This window comes from Nicotiana attenuata, unplaced genomic scaffold, assembly GCF_001879085.1.
Source record: "Nicotiana attenuata strain UT unplaced genomic scaffold, NIATTr2, whole genome shotgun sequence".
In the NCBI taxonomy this organism is placed as follows: domain Eukaryota; kingdom Viridiplantae; phylum Streptophyta; class Magnoliopsida; order Solanales; family Solanaceae; genus Nicotiana; species Nicotiana attenuata.
The window spans coordinates 550,145-569,058 of NW_017670570.1; the positions used below are offsets into that span (position 1 = coordinate 550,145).

The window sequence follows — 18,914 nt, forward strand, 5'->3', positions numbered from 1 at the left end:
TGGGTGTCCTCCGTATAGGTTGGATTGTTGACTGAGCAGAATACTTAAAACAAGAGAACTATGAGTATCAAAGTGGTTTTACCTAAGTTTCCCCGATTTGATCATATATTTGTCCTATAATTGTCAAAAATTATGAACTGCACAGGTGTAGAGAGTATCATCAATAGTTCTTGCTTCTTTTACCTCGCCAAGGTTTGTTATGATACTTATTGGGTGCATGGGTCGGTTGTACTCATACTACTCGTCTGCACCTTGCGTGCAGATTTTGGATGTTGATGTTGTTGTGTATGGCTGGAGCTGGCACTGATGATGTACCTGCGTTCCGGTCATAGCTGCCTCTTGTTTTGGGTAACTTTAAAATTTTAAATTTGTTCATGTATATTTTAAAAAGATGATGTATTTATTTCATACCAGTTGTAAATTCTGAATCTTAGAAGCTCATGATTTGTACTACCAGTCCTTGGGGAGTTGTATAAAGTTTAGTAATTTCCTTCTTAATTCTTAGCATTATTATTATATTGTATTTTTTTTGGCTTACCTAGCGAGTTGGGGTTAGGTGCCATCACGACGGGTTGGATTTTGGATCGTGACAGGATATATAACGTAATATGAAAAATTGGTTCCAAAAAAATCTTTTAATGATGTGTTATTTTAATGAATAACTTTTTTAAAGAGGTCTGACTGTACTATTATTTTCATTACGAGTAGTGCAACAAGACGAAAAGAAAAGTGTAACATCATTTATTGTCAAAGAAAAAAATATTAGGCAAAATAGCAGTTGCAAAAAAAACCTTAATACTAGTTGTCACGACCCGAATTTTCCACCGTCAGAACGCCAGGGCCTGCGGATGCCAGCAGGACTACCTTGGGTCTCCTGAACGCAGTATCAGCAACCAACCTCTCGATCAGCCACTACCGACTCCAAAATCTGCACAGAAAGTGCAGAGTGCAGTATCAATACAACCGACCCCATGTACTGGTAAGTGCCGAGTCTAACCTCGACGAAGTAGTGACGAGGCTACGACGGGGCATAACAATATATATCCTGCAACAGTTTATACTAAGACGGAAAGAAATACAAAATGAAATATAACAGTAACTTGCATTAAATAAATACGAAACCCAGTCGTTCTACAAATACTCAGCTATAACCAATCCTTAAGAGAGTTTCAACACACACAATAATGAATCTCAGCAGAAGAAGAATACATAAGTAACAATTGATGCGGCGCACAACCCGATTCCACCATATAATCAATAACAAAATGAACATTCACCCTTATTACTCCTTGTTGCGGCGTGCAAACCGATCCCACCAGTCCATCCTTATTACTCCTCAATATATCACCCTTATTCCTCCCGTTGCGGCGTGCAACCCGATCCCACCTGTCCACCCTTATTACTTCTTATTGCGGCGTCCAACCCGATCCCACCAGACAATCACATCTCACCCTTATTCCTCATGTTGCGGCGTGCAACCCGATCCCACCACATCAGTACCAATCAAAAAATTAAAATAAGTATTTCACAAGTTAACTAAAATCCTCCACAACACTTATACCTCAAACCAAAACAACGAAAAATCACTACAATTATGAAACTTCATCAGTTAATACTACACAGCGAGACCAATCAAAGTGTAATGAAGCACCAATAAACCAACGTAAACCAACAGTGTGATATAATGAAACTACGGAACAATTAATAATGTCAATAGAGAAACAACATTTAATAAGAAACATTTAGACATGGATGCATCAATAAGCAAGTAGCAATTAAGACAGGAAAGCAATATATATTACGAAACGGGCAAAGGAACAGGCTAAACAGGAAATTTGGCGATGCATAGGTGCTCGTCAACACATCTATACGCCACACACATGGTATTTCACATAGCAAGCAAGTCGGGGATCCCTAATCCCTCGAGTCAAGGTTAGACCAAAGACTTACCTCAAGCCAACGGGTATTTCAAAGCTCAAAGACCGCTTTACCTTTCAATTCCACCTCCAATCCACTCGTATCTAACCATAATTAACTTAATAACATCAATTAGCGCTAAAGAAACCAATTCCAATGCATAAATATAGATTCCCCAACATTTTCCCCAAAAAGTCAAAAATCGACCCCGGTCCTGCTTGGTCAAAACTTGAAATTCCGACTAAAACCCGATTATCCATTCACCCCCGAGCCCGGATATACAATTGGGTTTGGAATCCGACCTCAAATTGAGGTTCAAATCCCCAAATTTCGAAATTCCTAAGTTCTACCCAAAAACACCCAATTACACCATGAAAAACCCTAGATTCTAGGATGATATCTTATAAAAAGATGAAATAGTTTAAAAGAAATAAGTTAAGAATCATTTACCTATGATTTGGGAAAGAACTTGCCCTAGGAAAATCGCCTCTTGAAGTTTAGGTTTTGAAAAATGGGAGAATGAATAAAAAAGCCCGTCCAAAAATCGTTTTGAACAGTTGCAGGTATCGCATTTGCAATCACAGGTTGGCAAATGCGAACTTGCAAATGCGAACTTTACTTCGCAAATGCGAAGATTGGCCTGGCCTGCTAGCATCGCAAATGCGAACAAGTGTTCGCAAATGCGGCATGTTCTCATCGCAAATACGACACTGAGCTTCGCAAATGCGAAGGTCCCCTTCCCAGCCTTCTGATCGCAAATGCGAAATATCTTTGCAAATGCAGTGCTCGCATTTGCGAGCCAGACTTCGCATTTGCGAAGTCTGCAGACCTGAAGTACACCAGCAAAATTCCTTAAGTCCAAATCACTCTGTAGTCTATCCAAAACTCACCGAACCCTCAGGGCTCAAAACCAAACATGCACACAAGTCTTAAAATATCATACGAACTTGCTCATGCGATCAAATCGCCAAAATAACACCTGGAACTATGAATTCAACACCAAAACACATGAAATTTTCAAGATAGTTTCAAACTTTCTATTTTCTCAACTAAAGGTCTGAATCACGTCATATCACTTCCGTTTTTCACCAAATTTCACAGATAAGGTTTAAACATCATAACGGACCTGTACCGGGCTCCGAAATCAAAATACGGGCCCGATACCAAAAAGATCAAATCTTTTAAATTATCACATTTATAGTCTTATCAATTTTCTTCAAGAATTCATTTCTCGGTCTAGGTACCTCGAAATTCGATTCCGGGCATACGTCCAGGTCCCATATTTTACTACGGACCCTCCGGGACCTTTGGGACACAGATCCGGGTCTGTTTACCCAAAACATTGACCGAAGTCAACAAAAATCATCTTTTTAAGCTAAAAATCATCTTTTCTTAAATTTTTCACATAAGTGCTTTTTGGATACACGCCCGGACTGCGCACGCAAATCAAGAAGAGATAAAATGAGGTTTCCAAGGCCTCGAAACATGAAATTGAATTCTAAAATAGAAGATGACCTTTTGGGTCATCACACTAGTGGTGGAGCCACTCTTTTGTTACAGATAGAACCGAAGGTCCAACCCCCACCCCCTACCCCCAACGAAAAAAAAATAGCATATTCGGTAAGAGAGTTCGTTTAATTTATAAAATTATTAATAATTAATTATTTAAAACTTCAATAGGTTCACACTTATAAAAGCACTAGTCCTTGGGCACGCGCGTTGCGCGTCTATCCTGTATAATTAGTAAAAAATTATATCGTCTTGTACATGGATGGTAAAACGCTTTGAATCATGATTGTATTTATAAGAAAAAGATTGCGTGTATCTAACTATTTATGCTAAGAAAAATAAAAGGAGAAGATAAAATGTTAGCTCAAAAAAGTTATTTGATTTTTTAAGAACCGTAAATGTTAGCTCAAAAAAATTATTATACACTGAAATTAAAAAGCTCAACTTTGTAAAGTGAAGAATTTGAATACATGGACCTCACTAAATTCTTTGATAATCTACAAGTCAAAGTTAATGTTACAAAACTAACTTTTGTTATTAATATTGAAGATATTATTAAAATAACTTTTAAGGGCATAAAAGTCTAATAATAGTATAAGGTTATCTTGATCTTTTACATTCAACTTTTGATCTTCATGCTTATAATATAGTACGATGGTGATTACCAACAAACTGTCAAAGAGCCGGGCCATGCCCCTCCTTGAAATTATGATTTATGAGAAAGTGCTATATGCAGTACACAATATTATTACTTGTTTTTTTTCTTTAGTTGAAATTAGATGCAAAGAGTCATCTCTCGCTTTAATCTCCCCTTTTATAAAGTCAGTACAACGTTGTGATTTTGAAAATACAGTAAAAGCTCTCTATAACAACATTCTTATATAATAACACTTCACTATATAAATCACGCTTTTCCAGAATCAATTTTTATGTTATGTTATAATATATGTTCTCTATAATTGCACTTTGGTATAATATTAAAAAATATTCAGAAAAAACGAGACTGTTATAGAGAGGTTAATTTGCCTGTATTAATTTCCCTCTTCTTATTTTTTAATGTACTTTAACTTTTACAGAAGGCGAAGAGGGTATATTTATTACTAGATGCAGTAATAATTAATAAATATATTTGGTATGTGTTGTTTGGGTGGCATGCTCTATACTCTAAATACTGTTAATCCAGTCAAAGAGGAATAAATGCGACAGATGAGAGGATTCTCAGTTAACTCATGTTCCCATGCAAAGGCCAAGTAGATTAATATTGAAATTAACATAATGAGATAAATGCAAACAACAAAATTGAACAGCCTTAGCCTTCGAGTTTGATCACCCTCGAGCCAAGAAATGTTTCAACTAGTATTAGAACTGAACAACAAGATGATAAGAACTAGAAATGATCAGTATATTGCTTCTTTTTTGCGTGTTACAATGTATGTTACAAATTATGAGAACCCCCCTTTATATAGTGGATGTGTTCTACTTTTGGTACAATTCTATGCAAGGTAAAAAATCTCATGATTTGCTAATTAATCGGCCTCTTCTTGATACGTGCCGAGATTTCCGTCGTGATTCTCGACCAATTACGGATATTTCGGCTTTCCGTTATTTTGCTCGGTAAGTTTCCTCGATCTTGCTCGGTATCTGGGTCTATAGCTCGACGATCTAATTTTGCGCTTTGGTTCGATATAACCCAAGCTCGATCTTTGTCCTGCCATCTTTCAGCCTCGATTGGTCAAACAATGGACGAACCCGGTTTCCACCGTGTACAGGTATTATGGTAAATTATACTCCCTCCGTTCCAGTTTATGTGAATCTATTTCCTTTTTGGTCCGTTCCAAAAAGAATGAACCCTTTCTAAATTTGGAAATAATTTAGCTTAAACTTCCAATTCTACCCTTAATGAGAAGCTTTTATAACCACACAAATACTCTGGATCCCATTTTAACTTGTTTAGGACCACAAATTCCAAAAATCTTCATTTTTTTCTTAAACTTTGTGCCCAATCAAACAGGTTCACATAAATTGGAACAAAGGGAGTATATTTTATTTATTATTTTTTAAGAAATGTGCAAAGTCAATAGTGGACTAGTAAAAGTAAACGGAGGAAGTAATTAGGACCAGACTCTTGTTTCCATAGAGAAGAACAAACGTACCAAAACGTGACAATGAAAAGGTTCCGAGTGCTAATTAATACGACTCTAATTCAATGACCACCTAAATAGAATTGAAATTGAAATTAGAGAGAAACTAAGAGTCAGATTCCTATTTCGAGATTAAAAGAACAAATACCAACGTGTGAAGCTGTAACGGCTCCTAGTAGTATCCGGCTCAATAACTTCTTAGAAGTTTAAATTAACTCCTCTCTCTATATATATATATATATAACTAGATCTTCCAACTACTCCATTAATTAATTCAGAAAGAAGAGAGAATATAGATATGATCAAAGTTGGCCCAGTGAGGGGACATGGTGGAACCATTTGGGATGAAAAGGGACGAGACCAAGTCGCTGGGGTTCTTGTTTCATACAACAAAAACGCAATTCTTTCACTTCAGTTCATGTACTATGAGAATGGTAACTTAGTTAAGTCGAACAGACATGGTGTTGTTTATAGTTCTGAAAGCTACTCAGCAGTTATCTTTGATTATCCATCAGAATATTTTACTTCGATAAGTGGTTCTCTTAGCCCGTGCCAAATGTTGACATCTATAATATTTAGAACCAACAAGGATTCATATGGACCATTTGGGACCCCTTCAGCTGGTGACCAAGAGTTCAACATTTATATAGGAAGAAGTTTATTTGATGGTTTTTATGGCAGCAGAAATGGCGATGGCATTAATGGTATTGGAGTCTATGTGAAGAACACCACATCCTCTATGATCAATTCGAAAGATCCTCCTCAAGTAAAGGTTGAAAAAGAAGATGATTAAGTATATATGTATGTGTGTGTCGTTCGTCATATTTACTCTTTTGCTTGTTTCGTTTTTACTTTTGCACAATAGATTTACTGATTGGTGCATGGTTATTATGTAAGGATTATCGTTCTTGTTTTTTATTGGAAAAAAAGTTAATTATGTGAAGCCCTCTTCTGTGATAGTGAACTTACTACTACCCTCACGCTAACCATATTTAGAAGTTTCACATGCTTATAAATTAGCCAAAAAACGATAATCCTTACATAATAAAGGTGAATTAGGTAGATGATGTTTTGTACAAAGACCAATAAAAGTTCATATTTAGTTGGATTAAATTTTTTAGTTAATGACCATATGGGTACCTTATTGAAATTAATATAAAAACAAAAAGATATTTTTACAATTATCAATAAAATCTTTGGCTATTCCACGTTCTTCTTCTTCTCCAATTCTTTTTGATGTATTTTTTGGCTATTACAAACTAGTGGAGAAGAATATGAAAATCAAAAAATGGATTCAACCTAGATTATTGAAGTTGAAAATGGAAAAACTCGAATGACTAGACATCTCATAGAATTGCACACAAGGAGAAAAAGGAAAATAGCCTTGTGACAACTAATAAAGAATAGAACAAGCTACAATCTCGTACTTGATTTTAGCCACAAAAAAAAGGCCAAAAAATATATCATATGTTATAAATAAAATTTTATTTATGGTAAATGTTTATATTTAGAGAGACTCTAGGGTTTATTACTTGGTGACTAAGTCACCCTCTCCCTATAAATAGATGGTTCTATTCCATTGTAATTCATCCCAAAAGAAATAAGAATTCTCTCTCTTTCTTTGCAATAGTCAGAGCGGAGCAGGTTCGTGTCAGTGGCAAGACGACCGGTGGGTAATTTCGTGTGAAATTATAAGTGGAAAACAAAAGTGAAATGTGAGGGTTTCAAAGTGTTTCAAAGGGGACTAAGGCTAGGCTTGGGCAGGTCTTAGTATTGGCCAAGAACGACTTGTGTTCTTTGTCAAAAGTGGGCTGTGAAAGACTTGTGTTCATAGCAAAGTGAGGGTTCCTTTGTATATTTTCGATATTAATACAAGTGTTGGGAATTTCTTTATTATTCGTTGGGATTGAACGTAACGATTGTCAATTGTTCCATCAACTTCCTTCATGATTAAATTCTGGATTTAAGGTAAGTATTTTACTTTATTTTTCTCTTTTAAATTCTTGACATTATATAATTTGATTTTAAATACAAGCAAAGATGATAAATTTTGATTATAACTCTAATGGAGTTTGTAAGAAATTATAACCACCTGAAGTTGTAAAATTTCTATGCCTCGCCATGATCAAATTCATGTATGATTGTGGGCAAAGAATTGAAAACCCGTCCCATTGAATTTGCTCCATTCTCATTCCCTTAAGAGAATGTGATAGCAGTATGTGATAAGTCTAAAAGAAGACAAAATTATTAATATGAATGTATCAATAGATATGGACGTGGCAATAGACGAAATTATAATCGTCATCATTGTGGTAATGAGAACAATAAGGATTCTCAAAATAATCCTTCACTTTGTGAAAGTAATATTTGTCATCGATTTGACATAAGATTTTGTAAAGCACATACAGATGACTATGGTCCATTCGTGATGTGAATGAGAAAACATCTTGATGTTCTAAACGTTAATACCACACAAGAGGGGGGTGATTTGTGTGGTACCCAATTTTCGCTCTAGAAAAACCTGGTTCTTCTAGGTGTACTTACTACTACTGTTTGCGGAATTAAGAGTACATAAAATAAAGAACACAGAGAATTTTACGTGGAAAACACCTGGCTCAAAAGGTGAAAAAACTACGACCTACTACTCAGTAGGATTTTTCCAAACATCCACTAAAATCACTGAGCCAAAACAGCATTTAAAAAACTCTTGTAAACCTAAGGATTAAACTCTAATCCCAGTGTGGCACACAGACTCAACTGTTGCGACACCTTCAAGTTAACTCTAACTTGAATACTCAAAGTACCTAATACAATTGCTTCTATGAAAGCTGGAAAGGTACAACTTTAAAACACCTACTACAATTGAATTAGAATAAAAGAAAGACACAATGGAATTGGTTCTTCTATCTTGTCCAAGTAGCTTCAGGAATGCACACTTGAATCTCACATAAATTGCTTGCAAAATTGCCTCGCTCTTTTGCTCTCAATTTAGTTTAACTTCTGCGTTTGTGCAATGCCTGTAAAAGAGAACAATCGCTGTTATTTAATGAGTTAGTAATCAGAGTTTGATTGAGACTCAATTGCTGATCTTCCATCGAAGTTGAGTCCTTGATCAATACAAACTCCAACCCTATCCTTTATCCGGATTGTGTCCTCTTCCCATGAGAAGACCTTCTCTCCTCATCCAATATGCAACCTTTTCGATTAGTTCAGGAGATATTGCTGCTTGATCACTGAGACTTATCTCCTTCACGTGTATCTCACATGTCTAGGTTGATAGATACTGTGCCTCACATGATGGACCTGGTCCATGACTGAGTTCATTTGTCATTCTTCAAAACTTCACCTGAACTTGGGCCAACACATCTGATTTATGAATATATATTCATTCTTGGAAGAATATGAACGTGCTAGTGGTAGTGAATATATCACGCATTCACCTCTAGGAGGTTTGAGATGATATAAGAAAATAATATCATTATTATGGCATGAATGGTCATTGGTCACATACCTATTGCACGCTAAAATATTTTGGTAATGTAATTATTAAAGAATAACATTAATGCAAGAAACATATCTTGCATTTAATTTTGACCATGACTATAATGGTATAACTTTCTCTTTAAAATACATATTCACCATATGGATATTGACATATGTGGTGGTACCAAAATTAATTAAGAGCTCTGGAAGAGCCAATTATTACTCTTTTGGATGAATAAAATTGATTATCAATAAGGTATTGTATTGTAGTAAGTCTCAAAGAAACTTAATTGAGTTTCTAAAGTATTTGCAAAAGCGGTTGATTATATTGAGACTATAAATAAAGGAAAGATTTAATATCTTCTATTACTATAACTTGTAGCGGAGTAATATGTATGTGAAAAGTTACCCGTTTTATTCTCCAGTTTGTACTACACAAATAAAAGAATACCACAATAAAGTGGATGTTTATTGATATAAAAATCCATATCATAATAAACTTGGAGTTTATTGATAATTGCACACGTCATGGTGTAAACCTGAACTTTATCAATATTGATAATTTATTCAGTTGGCATAATTGGTTTAGTCATGTCAATTCAAGTATGATGTGCAAAAATAAAAGAGAATTCACATGGGTAAATATTAAAGAACTAGAAAGTTCTTTACGAATTCTCTTATGTTGTTTGTTCCCATTAATTAGTAGACCAACTAAAATTGGGATTGAATCCCATGAATGCCGAAAATATCAAAGGTGAATATGGGCCCATTCACCTGCCATATATACCACATAAGATGCATCAATGAGATGGTTACATGTGCGATTATTATTAACCCACAACATGGTGTTTGCGAGGTAACTTGCTCAATAATTTAATTTAGAGCATAATTTCCAGATATTTTATTCAAGATAGTTCATTTTGATAAGTTGGTTTACATCACAGTTAGTTTAGCAAAATGATTTATTGAGTGCCTCCACTTAATAGCTAAACAATTGCTTATGAGAACAAAGTTATACCAAAGTATATTATTTTCTCCTTTCACAAGTGGTTCAGGGTCAGGAACCAAATAATTCCATCTTATTATTATTGATGTCCGGTGTATATTTTGATTAACACCATAACGCACAAAGATGGGTTCTCAAAGTTGAGGAAACAAGTTAGTTTTTCTAACATGAGGGGGAGACATGATAAACAGTTGAGAAAAAGTTATGTGGAATGAATATATCATTTGTACATCTAGATCCTCGAATAAGATAATATGAATTTGAAGTTCATAAAAGGATAATTCATTTGCAATATATTGCAAAGCATGCCAGACGCATTTGCTGGCCCAAAGAAAGTAACTATATTCTCACTGCAAATGCTCATATCAGAATAAGTCCTAGAAGGACAAAGTCTATGGTATGCTTAAAGCGTATAGACAGACCGATTTCAAATAAACTTCTTGATAAAGAAGATGAGCAAATGATCATAATAAAGGAGGCAAGTGATCTAGAAGATCACATGACATAATACTTCATAAAATCTCAAGAGAGGTTTAGGTACCAGAAATAAATGAAGAGATCTCTATATTATGTCTCTATGAAAAATAAGGAGGTTGGAACCGATATAAAATGTTCGTCGACGACATCTATGATACCGTAAATATATATGAGGATCTTAAGTCTGGAGAAATAATTTCGAATAGAATTGGTTTCATATGAAAGACATGTATTTTTGAACATGTAGTTCAAACACTTGAAAGTATAAAGTCAATGGTATATGCAATCAGTTTTCAATATCTTATTTGTCTAGCATGACATGAAAACTTGATATGCATCTAATTAAAGTCTATTATATGATTTAACTTATATGACAATCCTTGAAGGATTTAAATCGCTTGAAGCATATACGATTCTTGGTCCTGATGTATCATATGATAAGTGTAATTTGTGCATATATGTATCTTGCTATAACTATAAGCATGATAATATGATAGCGAGAATACCTCTATGGAGATATTGAAAGTCATTCCACGACATTATATAAAGACATTATATTTCTATCAAGAATGGTGATTTCAAGGTGCAACATATTCATTCAAGTGATAATATGGCTGATTTGTTTATCAAATCTCTACCAACGATCTTTTGAAGATGATGCACATGATTGGAATGTGAAGGTTCAAGTATGTAAATTAATGCTCTCATCAGGGGAGTTAATACGCGTTGTACTCTTTTTTCCTTATAAGTTTTGTCCCACTGGGTTTTCCTTGCAAGGTTTTTAACGAGGCAACCAAAAGGCGTATTTCTAAACATGTGTACTCTTTTTCCTTCTCTAGAATTCTTTTCCACTAGGTTTTATTTTAGTTAAGGTTTTAACAAGGAACATTATCTATTGAATAGACATTCAAGGGGGAGTGTTATAAATAGAATTTTATTTAAGGCGAATGTTATTTAGAGAGATTCTAGGGTTTATTACTTGGTGACTAAGTCACCCTCTCCCTATAAATAGAGGGTTCTATTTCATTGTAATTCATCCCAAAAGCAATAAGAATACTCTCTCTTTCTTTGCAATATTCTTCTTTACTGTTTTATAACATCATAAGTATTGATTTCATACATAATTAGCAAGTATGTATTGCACGTTGGTTGGTTCTTCTTCCTTGTTTTTACTTTGATACCTTTTTTAACATATTTTTCAAAGAATTTTTTTAAGTGATCTTTACTCTCTTGAGTTTGATTGTTAAAGTTCAACAAGTTGGTTGTAGTAATTTTAGTTCCTCGTGTACACAAATAAGTAGGTGAATCAATTCTCAATTTTCTGGCAATTTTCAAGCAAATTTTCTTCAAAATTTACTACATGTAAATATATATACTTGAACATTCATACTTGTAACTTAGAGTAATTCATACTAGATGTTTTAGAAGAATATACATTTGATTAGTAGATTTTATTTTCTCGTTTAGTAGGTAAAAATGAGGAAGATGAGAGTACTATTTTTTTGAAATATGGCGTATTGGATCGCCTAAGCGATCTCCGACTAATTGTTTATTACCGGATTATCTTTTTATACAGTGGGTGATCCGGGTGAAATCATAGATTGCCTATGTATTATGTAGAAATCGGTCATGTATTATTATGATCACCTATGGTTGATCAGTTATTAGTTATTATGAGGTTAATTCTTTTATAAAAAGGGAGACTGGTCATGGTGAAATCATTGATTGCCTATGTGTTGCCTAAAAATGACTCATGTTTATTTATGAATGCTAAGTGATCTCCGGTTGATCGCTTATTAGTTATTATTAGAATTATTTTATCATAAACTGGGAGATCCTAATGATATCATAGATCGCCTATGTGTTATCTAAAAATTGCTCATGTCTTATTTATGATCGCCTAAGTGATCTCCTGTTAATTACTTATTAGTTATTACAAGGATAAACGTTTCTATAAAGTGAGAGATTCTAGTAAAATTATAGATTGCCTATGTGTTATCTAAAAAGCAGTCATGTATTATATATTATTGCCTACGTGATCCCCATGTATCATTTATGATTGCCTAAGTGATCTCTGATTGAACACTTCTTAGTTATTACCAGAATTATTTTTTTAAAAGTGAGAGATCTTGGTAAATCATAGATTGCCTATGTATTATCTAGAAATCGTCCATATACATAATCTATGATCACCTAAGTAATCTCCAGTTGATCGCGTTTTAGATATTACTGTGAACAACTAATTTTTGACCACACCTAAATTCTATACTATTTTAGTGTAAATATTTCTTTTAGGTCTAATTTTAATATTTTAAAACTTTTATCTTGCTCTTAATTGATTTTATTTCATAAAAACTAATATAAAAAAAACTGCCACAAAATACTCACATTCTTAGAGTATAAGTCTTATTTATATTTTTTTTTTTTTAAAAAAAATTCATTGATATATATGTACATATACATACTTATATATATATATATACATACTTATATATATATATATAGTCCAAAAACTACCTAAACTACCTAAACACTCACGTCCCCAACCCCCAAATTCTCATCTTTTCCCAACTCCCCACTTCACGTTTCTCACATCTCACCTCATTGCGCGCACACACACACGATCATCTGCACACACATATCTATATATAATACACACACATTCACATAAAGAGGGGGAGTCCAATATTTTGAAAAGGAGACACTTTGAACAGAAAAGAAGAGCGGAAAAAGAAAGCAAAAAATCCTAAAGCTCGAGGTGTAAAATTTGCGCCGTAGTAGAAATAGAGCAACAGTTGCACTGTTTTTCTTCTTCAGCCCATAAACCTATGTATGGGTCAAAAATTAGATCAGAGAAATTCGGCACGCGGAGACATAAGGTCGTGGTCAGACAAGCCAAGGTCAGACTGTCATCAATAACCAAGGTCGGACCGTCATCAATAGTCAAGGTCGGACCGTCATCAATAACCAAGGTCGGACCGTCATCAATAAGGTCGGACCGTCATCAAATAGCTAGTTTGCTTTGGGATACTCAAAAAGAATATTCTACCGAATATTCCCTCTAAATTGTACCTTTTTTTAGGATTTTCTATGGATATCCCCCCTTATAAATAGGAAGGGAGGACTTCCCAAAAAAGGGGGCTCTCTCTCTGTCTCTCTCTCCCTCTTTCTAGAAAATATGTAAAGACATCTCTCAAAAGAGAGAAGAGGATCTGTGATCCAAAACCTTCATCAGATCCAAAAAGGGTCCAATGGTTCTTGTATTTTATCTATCATTCATCTTTATCAAATGAAAGAAGATCCGACTCACTCAAGATCGGGTGAATCTTTTCCTTTATCTACATTTTATTGCCATTTAATGTTATTCAATGCATCTTTCTTTATGTTATTAAATCTGGCTATAACCAAGCCCAATATTTATACTCGGCTATGTTTTTCTACTCATATTATTCATCTCGGATCTAGAGTTAATTATCTTTAACTAGGATTTACCCCTTCATCTATTTGATTGATTTGCTTAAAAAGAGTTTAACTTCTTTTGAGTCAAACAATTTGGCGTCGTCTGTGGGGATTTTCTAGTTAAAATTCTAGTTTCCTCTAGATCTAAATCCAACTCTAGTTCCACTTTCTACTCTAGAATATGTTAAAGTTATTCTACCTATATCTACCGTCAACGAATTTGGCAGTGACGTCAAAGAGGTATCATCGATCTGCTTATAGATTTTGATTTGCTCAGAACTTGATTGCCAATATATAGGTCACATACTGTTGAGACTAAAATACTTGAGAGTGTTCTTATCTTATATATGTTGGTGAATTGTTAGCCTGAAGCAGAAATATTTATAATGGTGAATGTGGCTCCACAATTACTGATTGTTTGTTGGTATCTAGTTCTAGTTCTTTTTTCCTTCTTGTTGCTGATAAATGCATATATGTAATTATTGGCATCTAGCAAAGGCTCAAGACCTCCACGAAACAGCCTGAGGTAGCTCTTCAGCGAGATACAGAAAAATATATAAAAAAAAAGCTCCTAATATTATGGAGTCAGTTTTTCCATGATTTGACTATCTGAATCTTTTTCTTTCTTGAGAAGTCACAAAAGGCACATAGGGACAACATTCTCTTTTACCCCATGCATGAAAAACTCTCTAGTTCTGGAATGAAGATAAGATATCTTTGCCCAATATATTTTGTATCCAAACAATGAAAACAGACAAGTCCAACGATAAGCCACTACCTACCTAGCAAGCTTAGCCAGAGAAGGATTTCACGCCTTTTAACTTATCTATCTGCTTGAAAACTGTGTTATCATTACTGATTGTATGTCAGGTAAATCTAAGGTTGTGACGACCCAAAGGGTCATCACCTATTTTCATACCCATTCTGTGCTTCCGAGGCCTTGAAAACCTCATTTATAGATGCCTCGTTTTGCGTGCGCAGTCCGGGCGCGTAGCCGGAAAGCTTAAATATGAAATTCTGTAAAATATGCTAAATTTTGATATTAAAATGAGTAAATTTGATTTCGGTCAACATTTTGGATAAACGGACCCGAACCCGTGGTTTGACGGTCCCGGAGGGTCCGTAGGAAAATATGGGACTTGGGCGTACGCCCGGAATCGAATTCCGAGGTCCCAAGCCCGAGAAATGAATTTTTGAGTAAAATTGTTTTCTGAAAATAATTAAGGAAATTGAAAATGAAATTTGATTAGAACGTGATGGTATCGGGCCCGTATTTTGGTTCCGACGCCCGGTACAGGTCTTATATATGGTTCAAGCACTTCCTGTAAAGTTTGGTTGAAAACGGACGTCGTTTGACGTGTTGCGGACTTAAAATAGAAAGTTTGATGTTTTATGAAATTTGGAAGAAATCATGGATTTTGAGGCTTAATTTGATGTTTATGATGTCATATTAGCGATTTGATCGCACGAATAAGTCCGTAGGATGTTTTTGAGGTTGTGTGTGTGCTTGGGTTGGAGTTTCGAGGGCTCGGGTGAGTTTCGAGTAGGTTTCGGGATGCCTTAGACTTAAAAGATCAGATGTTGCAGGTTCAGGAAACATTGCAGGCCTCTGAACCCTCTTGCGCGGTCCGCGAGAAATCGTGTGCGGCCGCGGTCGCCTTTGAGTGGTCCGCGGTGGATGCTGCGCGGCCGCGGTCGGCCTTGTGCGATCCGCACGGGGCTATGATCTGCAGGTCTTCAGGGAAGCCTGTGCGGCCGCGGTCCTTTTTGCGTGGTCCGCACATGGAGCTTCAGAGGGGTGTAAATAAACGGGAATATCAGTTATTTTACACTTTTCAAAACCCCAAAACATAAGAGGCGATTTTCCAAACAAACTTTCTTCTCCAAAACGATTGGTAAGTGATTTTTAACTCATTTTCTTCACTCCTTAACATCTTCTAACATGATTTCAACTTCAAATCAAAGATTTTCATGGGGAAATTGGGTGTTTTGGGTAGAACCTAGGTTTTTCAAAAAAATTGGGGAGTTAGACCTCAATTTGAGGTCCGATTTTAAAACAAATTACATATTTGGGTTCGTGGGGGAATGGGTAGCCGGGTTTAGGTTCGAACCTCGGGTTTTGACCACGTGGGCCCGAGGGCGATTTTGGGATTTTTGGGAAAAACTTTGGAAAATTCATTTTTATGCATTCAAATTGATTCATTTAGTGTTTATTAATGTAATTAAATAATTTGTGATTAGCTACGAGCGAATTGGTGGCAGAATCGAGGGGTAAAGCCATAATTGAGACTTGAGTTGAATTCAAAGCATCGAGGTAAGTGTTTGGTTTAACCTTAGCTTGAGGGATTAGGAGTTGAGTCATATTTGTTACGTGTTTCTTGTGGAGTACGGCGTATAGGCATGGTGACGAGTATCTATACGCCGGTGTCGAGCATGACCGTGAGTCTTAAATTGACATTTATTTCGTTCTCGAATGATACTATGGATGAAACAGTGAATAGACTTGTGTTGTTGAGCAAGGTTTAGCTTATTTTTGTGAAAGTTGATTATGAGTTAGAAATGGTGATAATAGAAATGCTAAATTCGAATTGAGATTGGTTATAGCTGGTTCTCCCTTGCCGGGATGAGTATACTTGTACTGTTGAGTTCTCTTACCGGGATAGAGTATTTTATGATTGATCCTCTACCGAGGTCTGTGGTTATAATTATGATAAGCTATGCATATTTGGAACGGGTTGCGCGCCGCAACATAATCTATAGTGGATCGGGTTGCACGCCGCAACATAAATTTGATTGGATCGGGTTGCACGCCGCAACAGGTATATGTTATAATTATTGGATCGGGTTGCGCGCCGCAACAGTTACAGTTAAACGTATGGGTCGGGTTGCACGCCGCAACAGTTATAGTACGGATCGGGTTGCGCGCCGCAACAGTAGTGCTATCATATGGTTTTAGATATTGTACTGTTCCTTCATGTGTTATTCAATTTCTGCTAAGTTGAACTGTTTCCCCGAGGCATGTACCCCCTTCCCTTATAACTGCTCATTACCTGTTTATTTTCTGCAATATATTGTATAACTGCACAGTTTTGTCTGGAGTCTGGTGCTAGCCTCGTCACTACCTCGCCGAGGTTAGGCCAAACACTTACCAGCACATGGGGTCGGTTGTGCTAATACTACACTCTGTGCTCTTTTGCACAGGTCCAGGTGTTGGGCAGCAGTTGCAGTAGCGTGGGAGCTAGCTTCAGTTCAGCGAGACACCGAGGTAGCCTTGCAGGCGTCCGCAGGCCCAGCGTCTCTTCTATCTTTTATTTCAGTCTGTTATATCTTGTATTTCGAGACAAACAGTTATAATTTTCTTTCAAACGGTTGTATTTAGCACTCCTAGTAGTTCGTGAGTATTTGACACCAGTTCTTGGGTAGAGGTTTATGTTGAGTTCCGCATTGTTGTTCAGATTCTTTAATTTAAGACTTCCGCTTATTTACTTTATTCTGCTATTTTCATGGTATTACCGATAATTGTTAAAAGAAGTAAATTGATTAATGATAAAGGTAGTTAAGGGTTGGCTTGCCTAGCTCCCATCAGTAGGCGCCATCACGACTCCCGAAGGTGGGAAATCCGGGTCGTGACAAGTTGGTATCAGAGCTCTAGGTTGCATAGGTCTCACAACTCACGGACAAGCTTAGTAGAATCTGAGGGATCGGTACGGAGACGTCTGTATTTATCACCCAGAGGCTACCGAGTTAGGAAAAGTTTCACATTTGTTCTTTCTTGTCGTGCGGTTTGGTTTCTCAACGCTAATTGAATTTCTACTCTGTTCTTTCGCAGATGGCGAGAACACGCGCTTCCTCATCTTCTGATCAGCAGTCCGAGCCCCAGGAAAATCCCACTAGGGGCAGAGAGCGAGGCCGAGGCCGTGCTAGAGGCCGAGGCAGGGGTGGGGCTCAGCCCTAAGCAACAGCACCAATAGCGGAGCCTCAGGTTGACTTTGATGAGGAGGTTCCGGCCCCAGCCCCAACAGTTCCGGTGGGCCCAGCTCAGGCCCCAGAGGGGTTTATTGCTACCCCAGTGCTTCAGGACGCTCTGGTCCGGTTGGTGGGTCTCATGGAGAGTGTTACCCGAGCAGGCTTTCCTGTAGCACCAGCCGTCTCTCAGGCTGGAGGAGGGGTCCAGACTCCTGCTACTCGTACTTCGGAGCAGGTAGCTCCCCCGATTCAGACTCCAGCAGTTCAGCCAGTTGGAGCAGCTCAACCGGGTGTGGTAGCCCAGGCCGGTGATGGGGCAGCTATGTCTGCCGATGCTTTATGGAGATTGGATAGGTTCACCAAGCTCTTCACTACTACCTTCAGCGGTGCATCTACCGAGGATCCTCAGGATTGTTTGGACAGCTGCCACGAGGTTCTTCGGGACATGGGTATTCTTGAGACCAATGGGGTTGATTTCGCTACATTTCGGTTGTCTGGATCCGCCAAGACTTGGTGGAGGGATTTTTGTTTGGCTAGACCAGCAGGATCTCCAGCCTTGACCTGGGAGCAGTTCACACATCTAATTCTGGAGAAGTTTCTCCCCATTACACAGCGAGAGGCCTATCGAAGGTAGTTCGAGCGTCTCCAGTACGAGACCAGGTTTATTGATTTGGCTCGCCATGCTCTTGTTATACTTCCCACTGAGAGGGAGAGAGTGAGACGGTTTATTGATGGACTCATTCAGCCTATTCGTCTCCAGATGGCTAGAGTGGCTGGGAGCGAGATATCCTTGCAGGAGGCGGCCAATGTGGCCCGGAGGATTGAGATGGTATTGTCACAGGGGGGTGGTCATAGGGCAGATAAGAGACCCCGTCAGTCAGGCCGGTTCAGTGGTGCCTCATCTGGAGGCAGAGATTCGTATGATAGGGGTCATCCTCCTAGGCCCTTCCAGTCAG

The 18,914-nt window shown here is 37.0% G+C and overlaps 1 protein-coding gene across 1 annotated transcript; it reads left to right on the forward strand.

Annotated features, from left to right (window-relative positions):
- Positions 1–5,865: 5,865 nt before the first annotated feature.
- On the forward strand, positions 5,866–6,360 carry LOC109241085 (inactive protein RESTRICTED TEV MOVEMENT 1-like). Its single transcript, XM_019407795.1, has one exon. The coding sequence runs from the start codon at positions 5,866–5,868 to the stop codon at positions 6,358–6,360; it is 495 nt and encodes a 164-aa protein (XP_019263340.1).
- Positions 6,361–18,914: the final 12,554 nt, after the last annotated feature.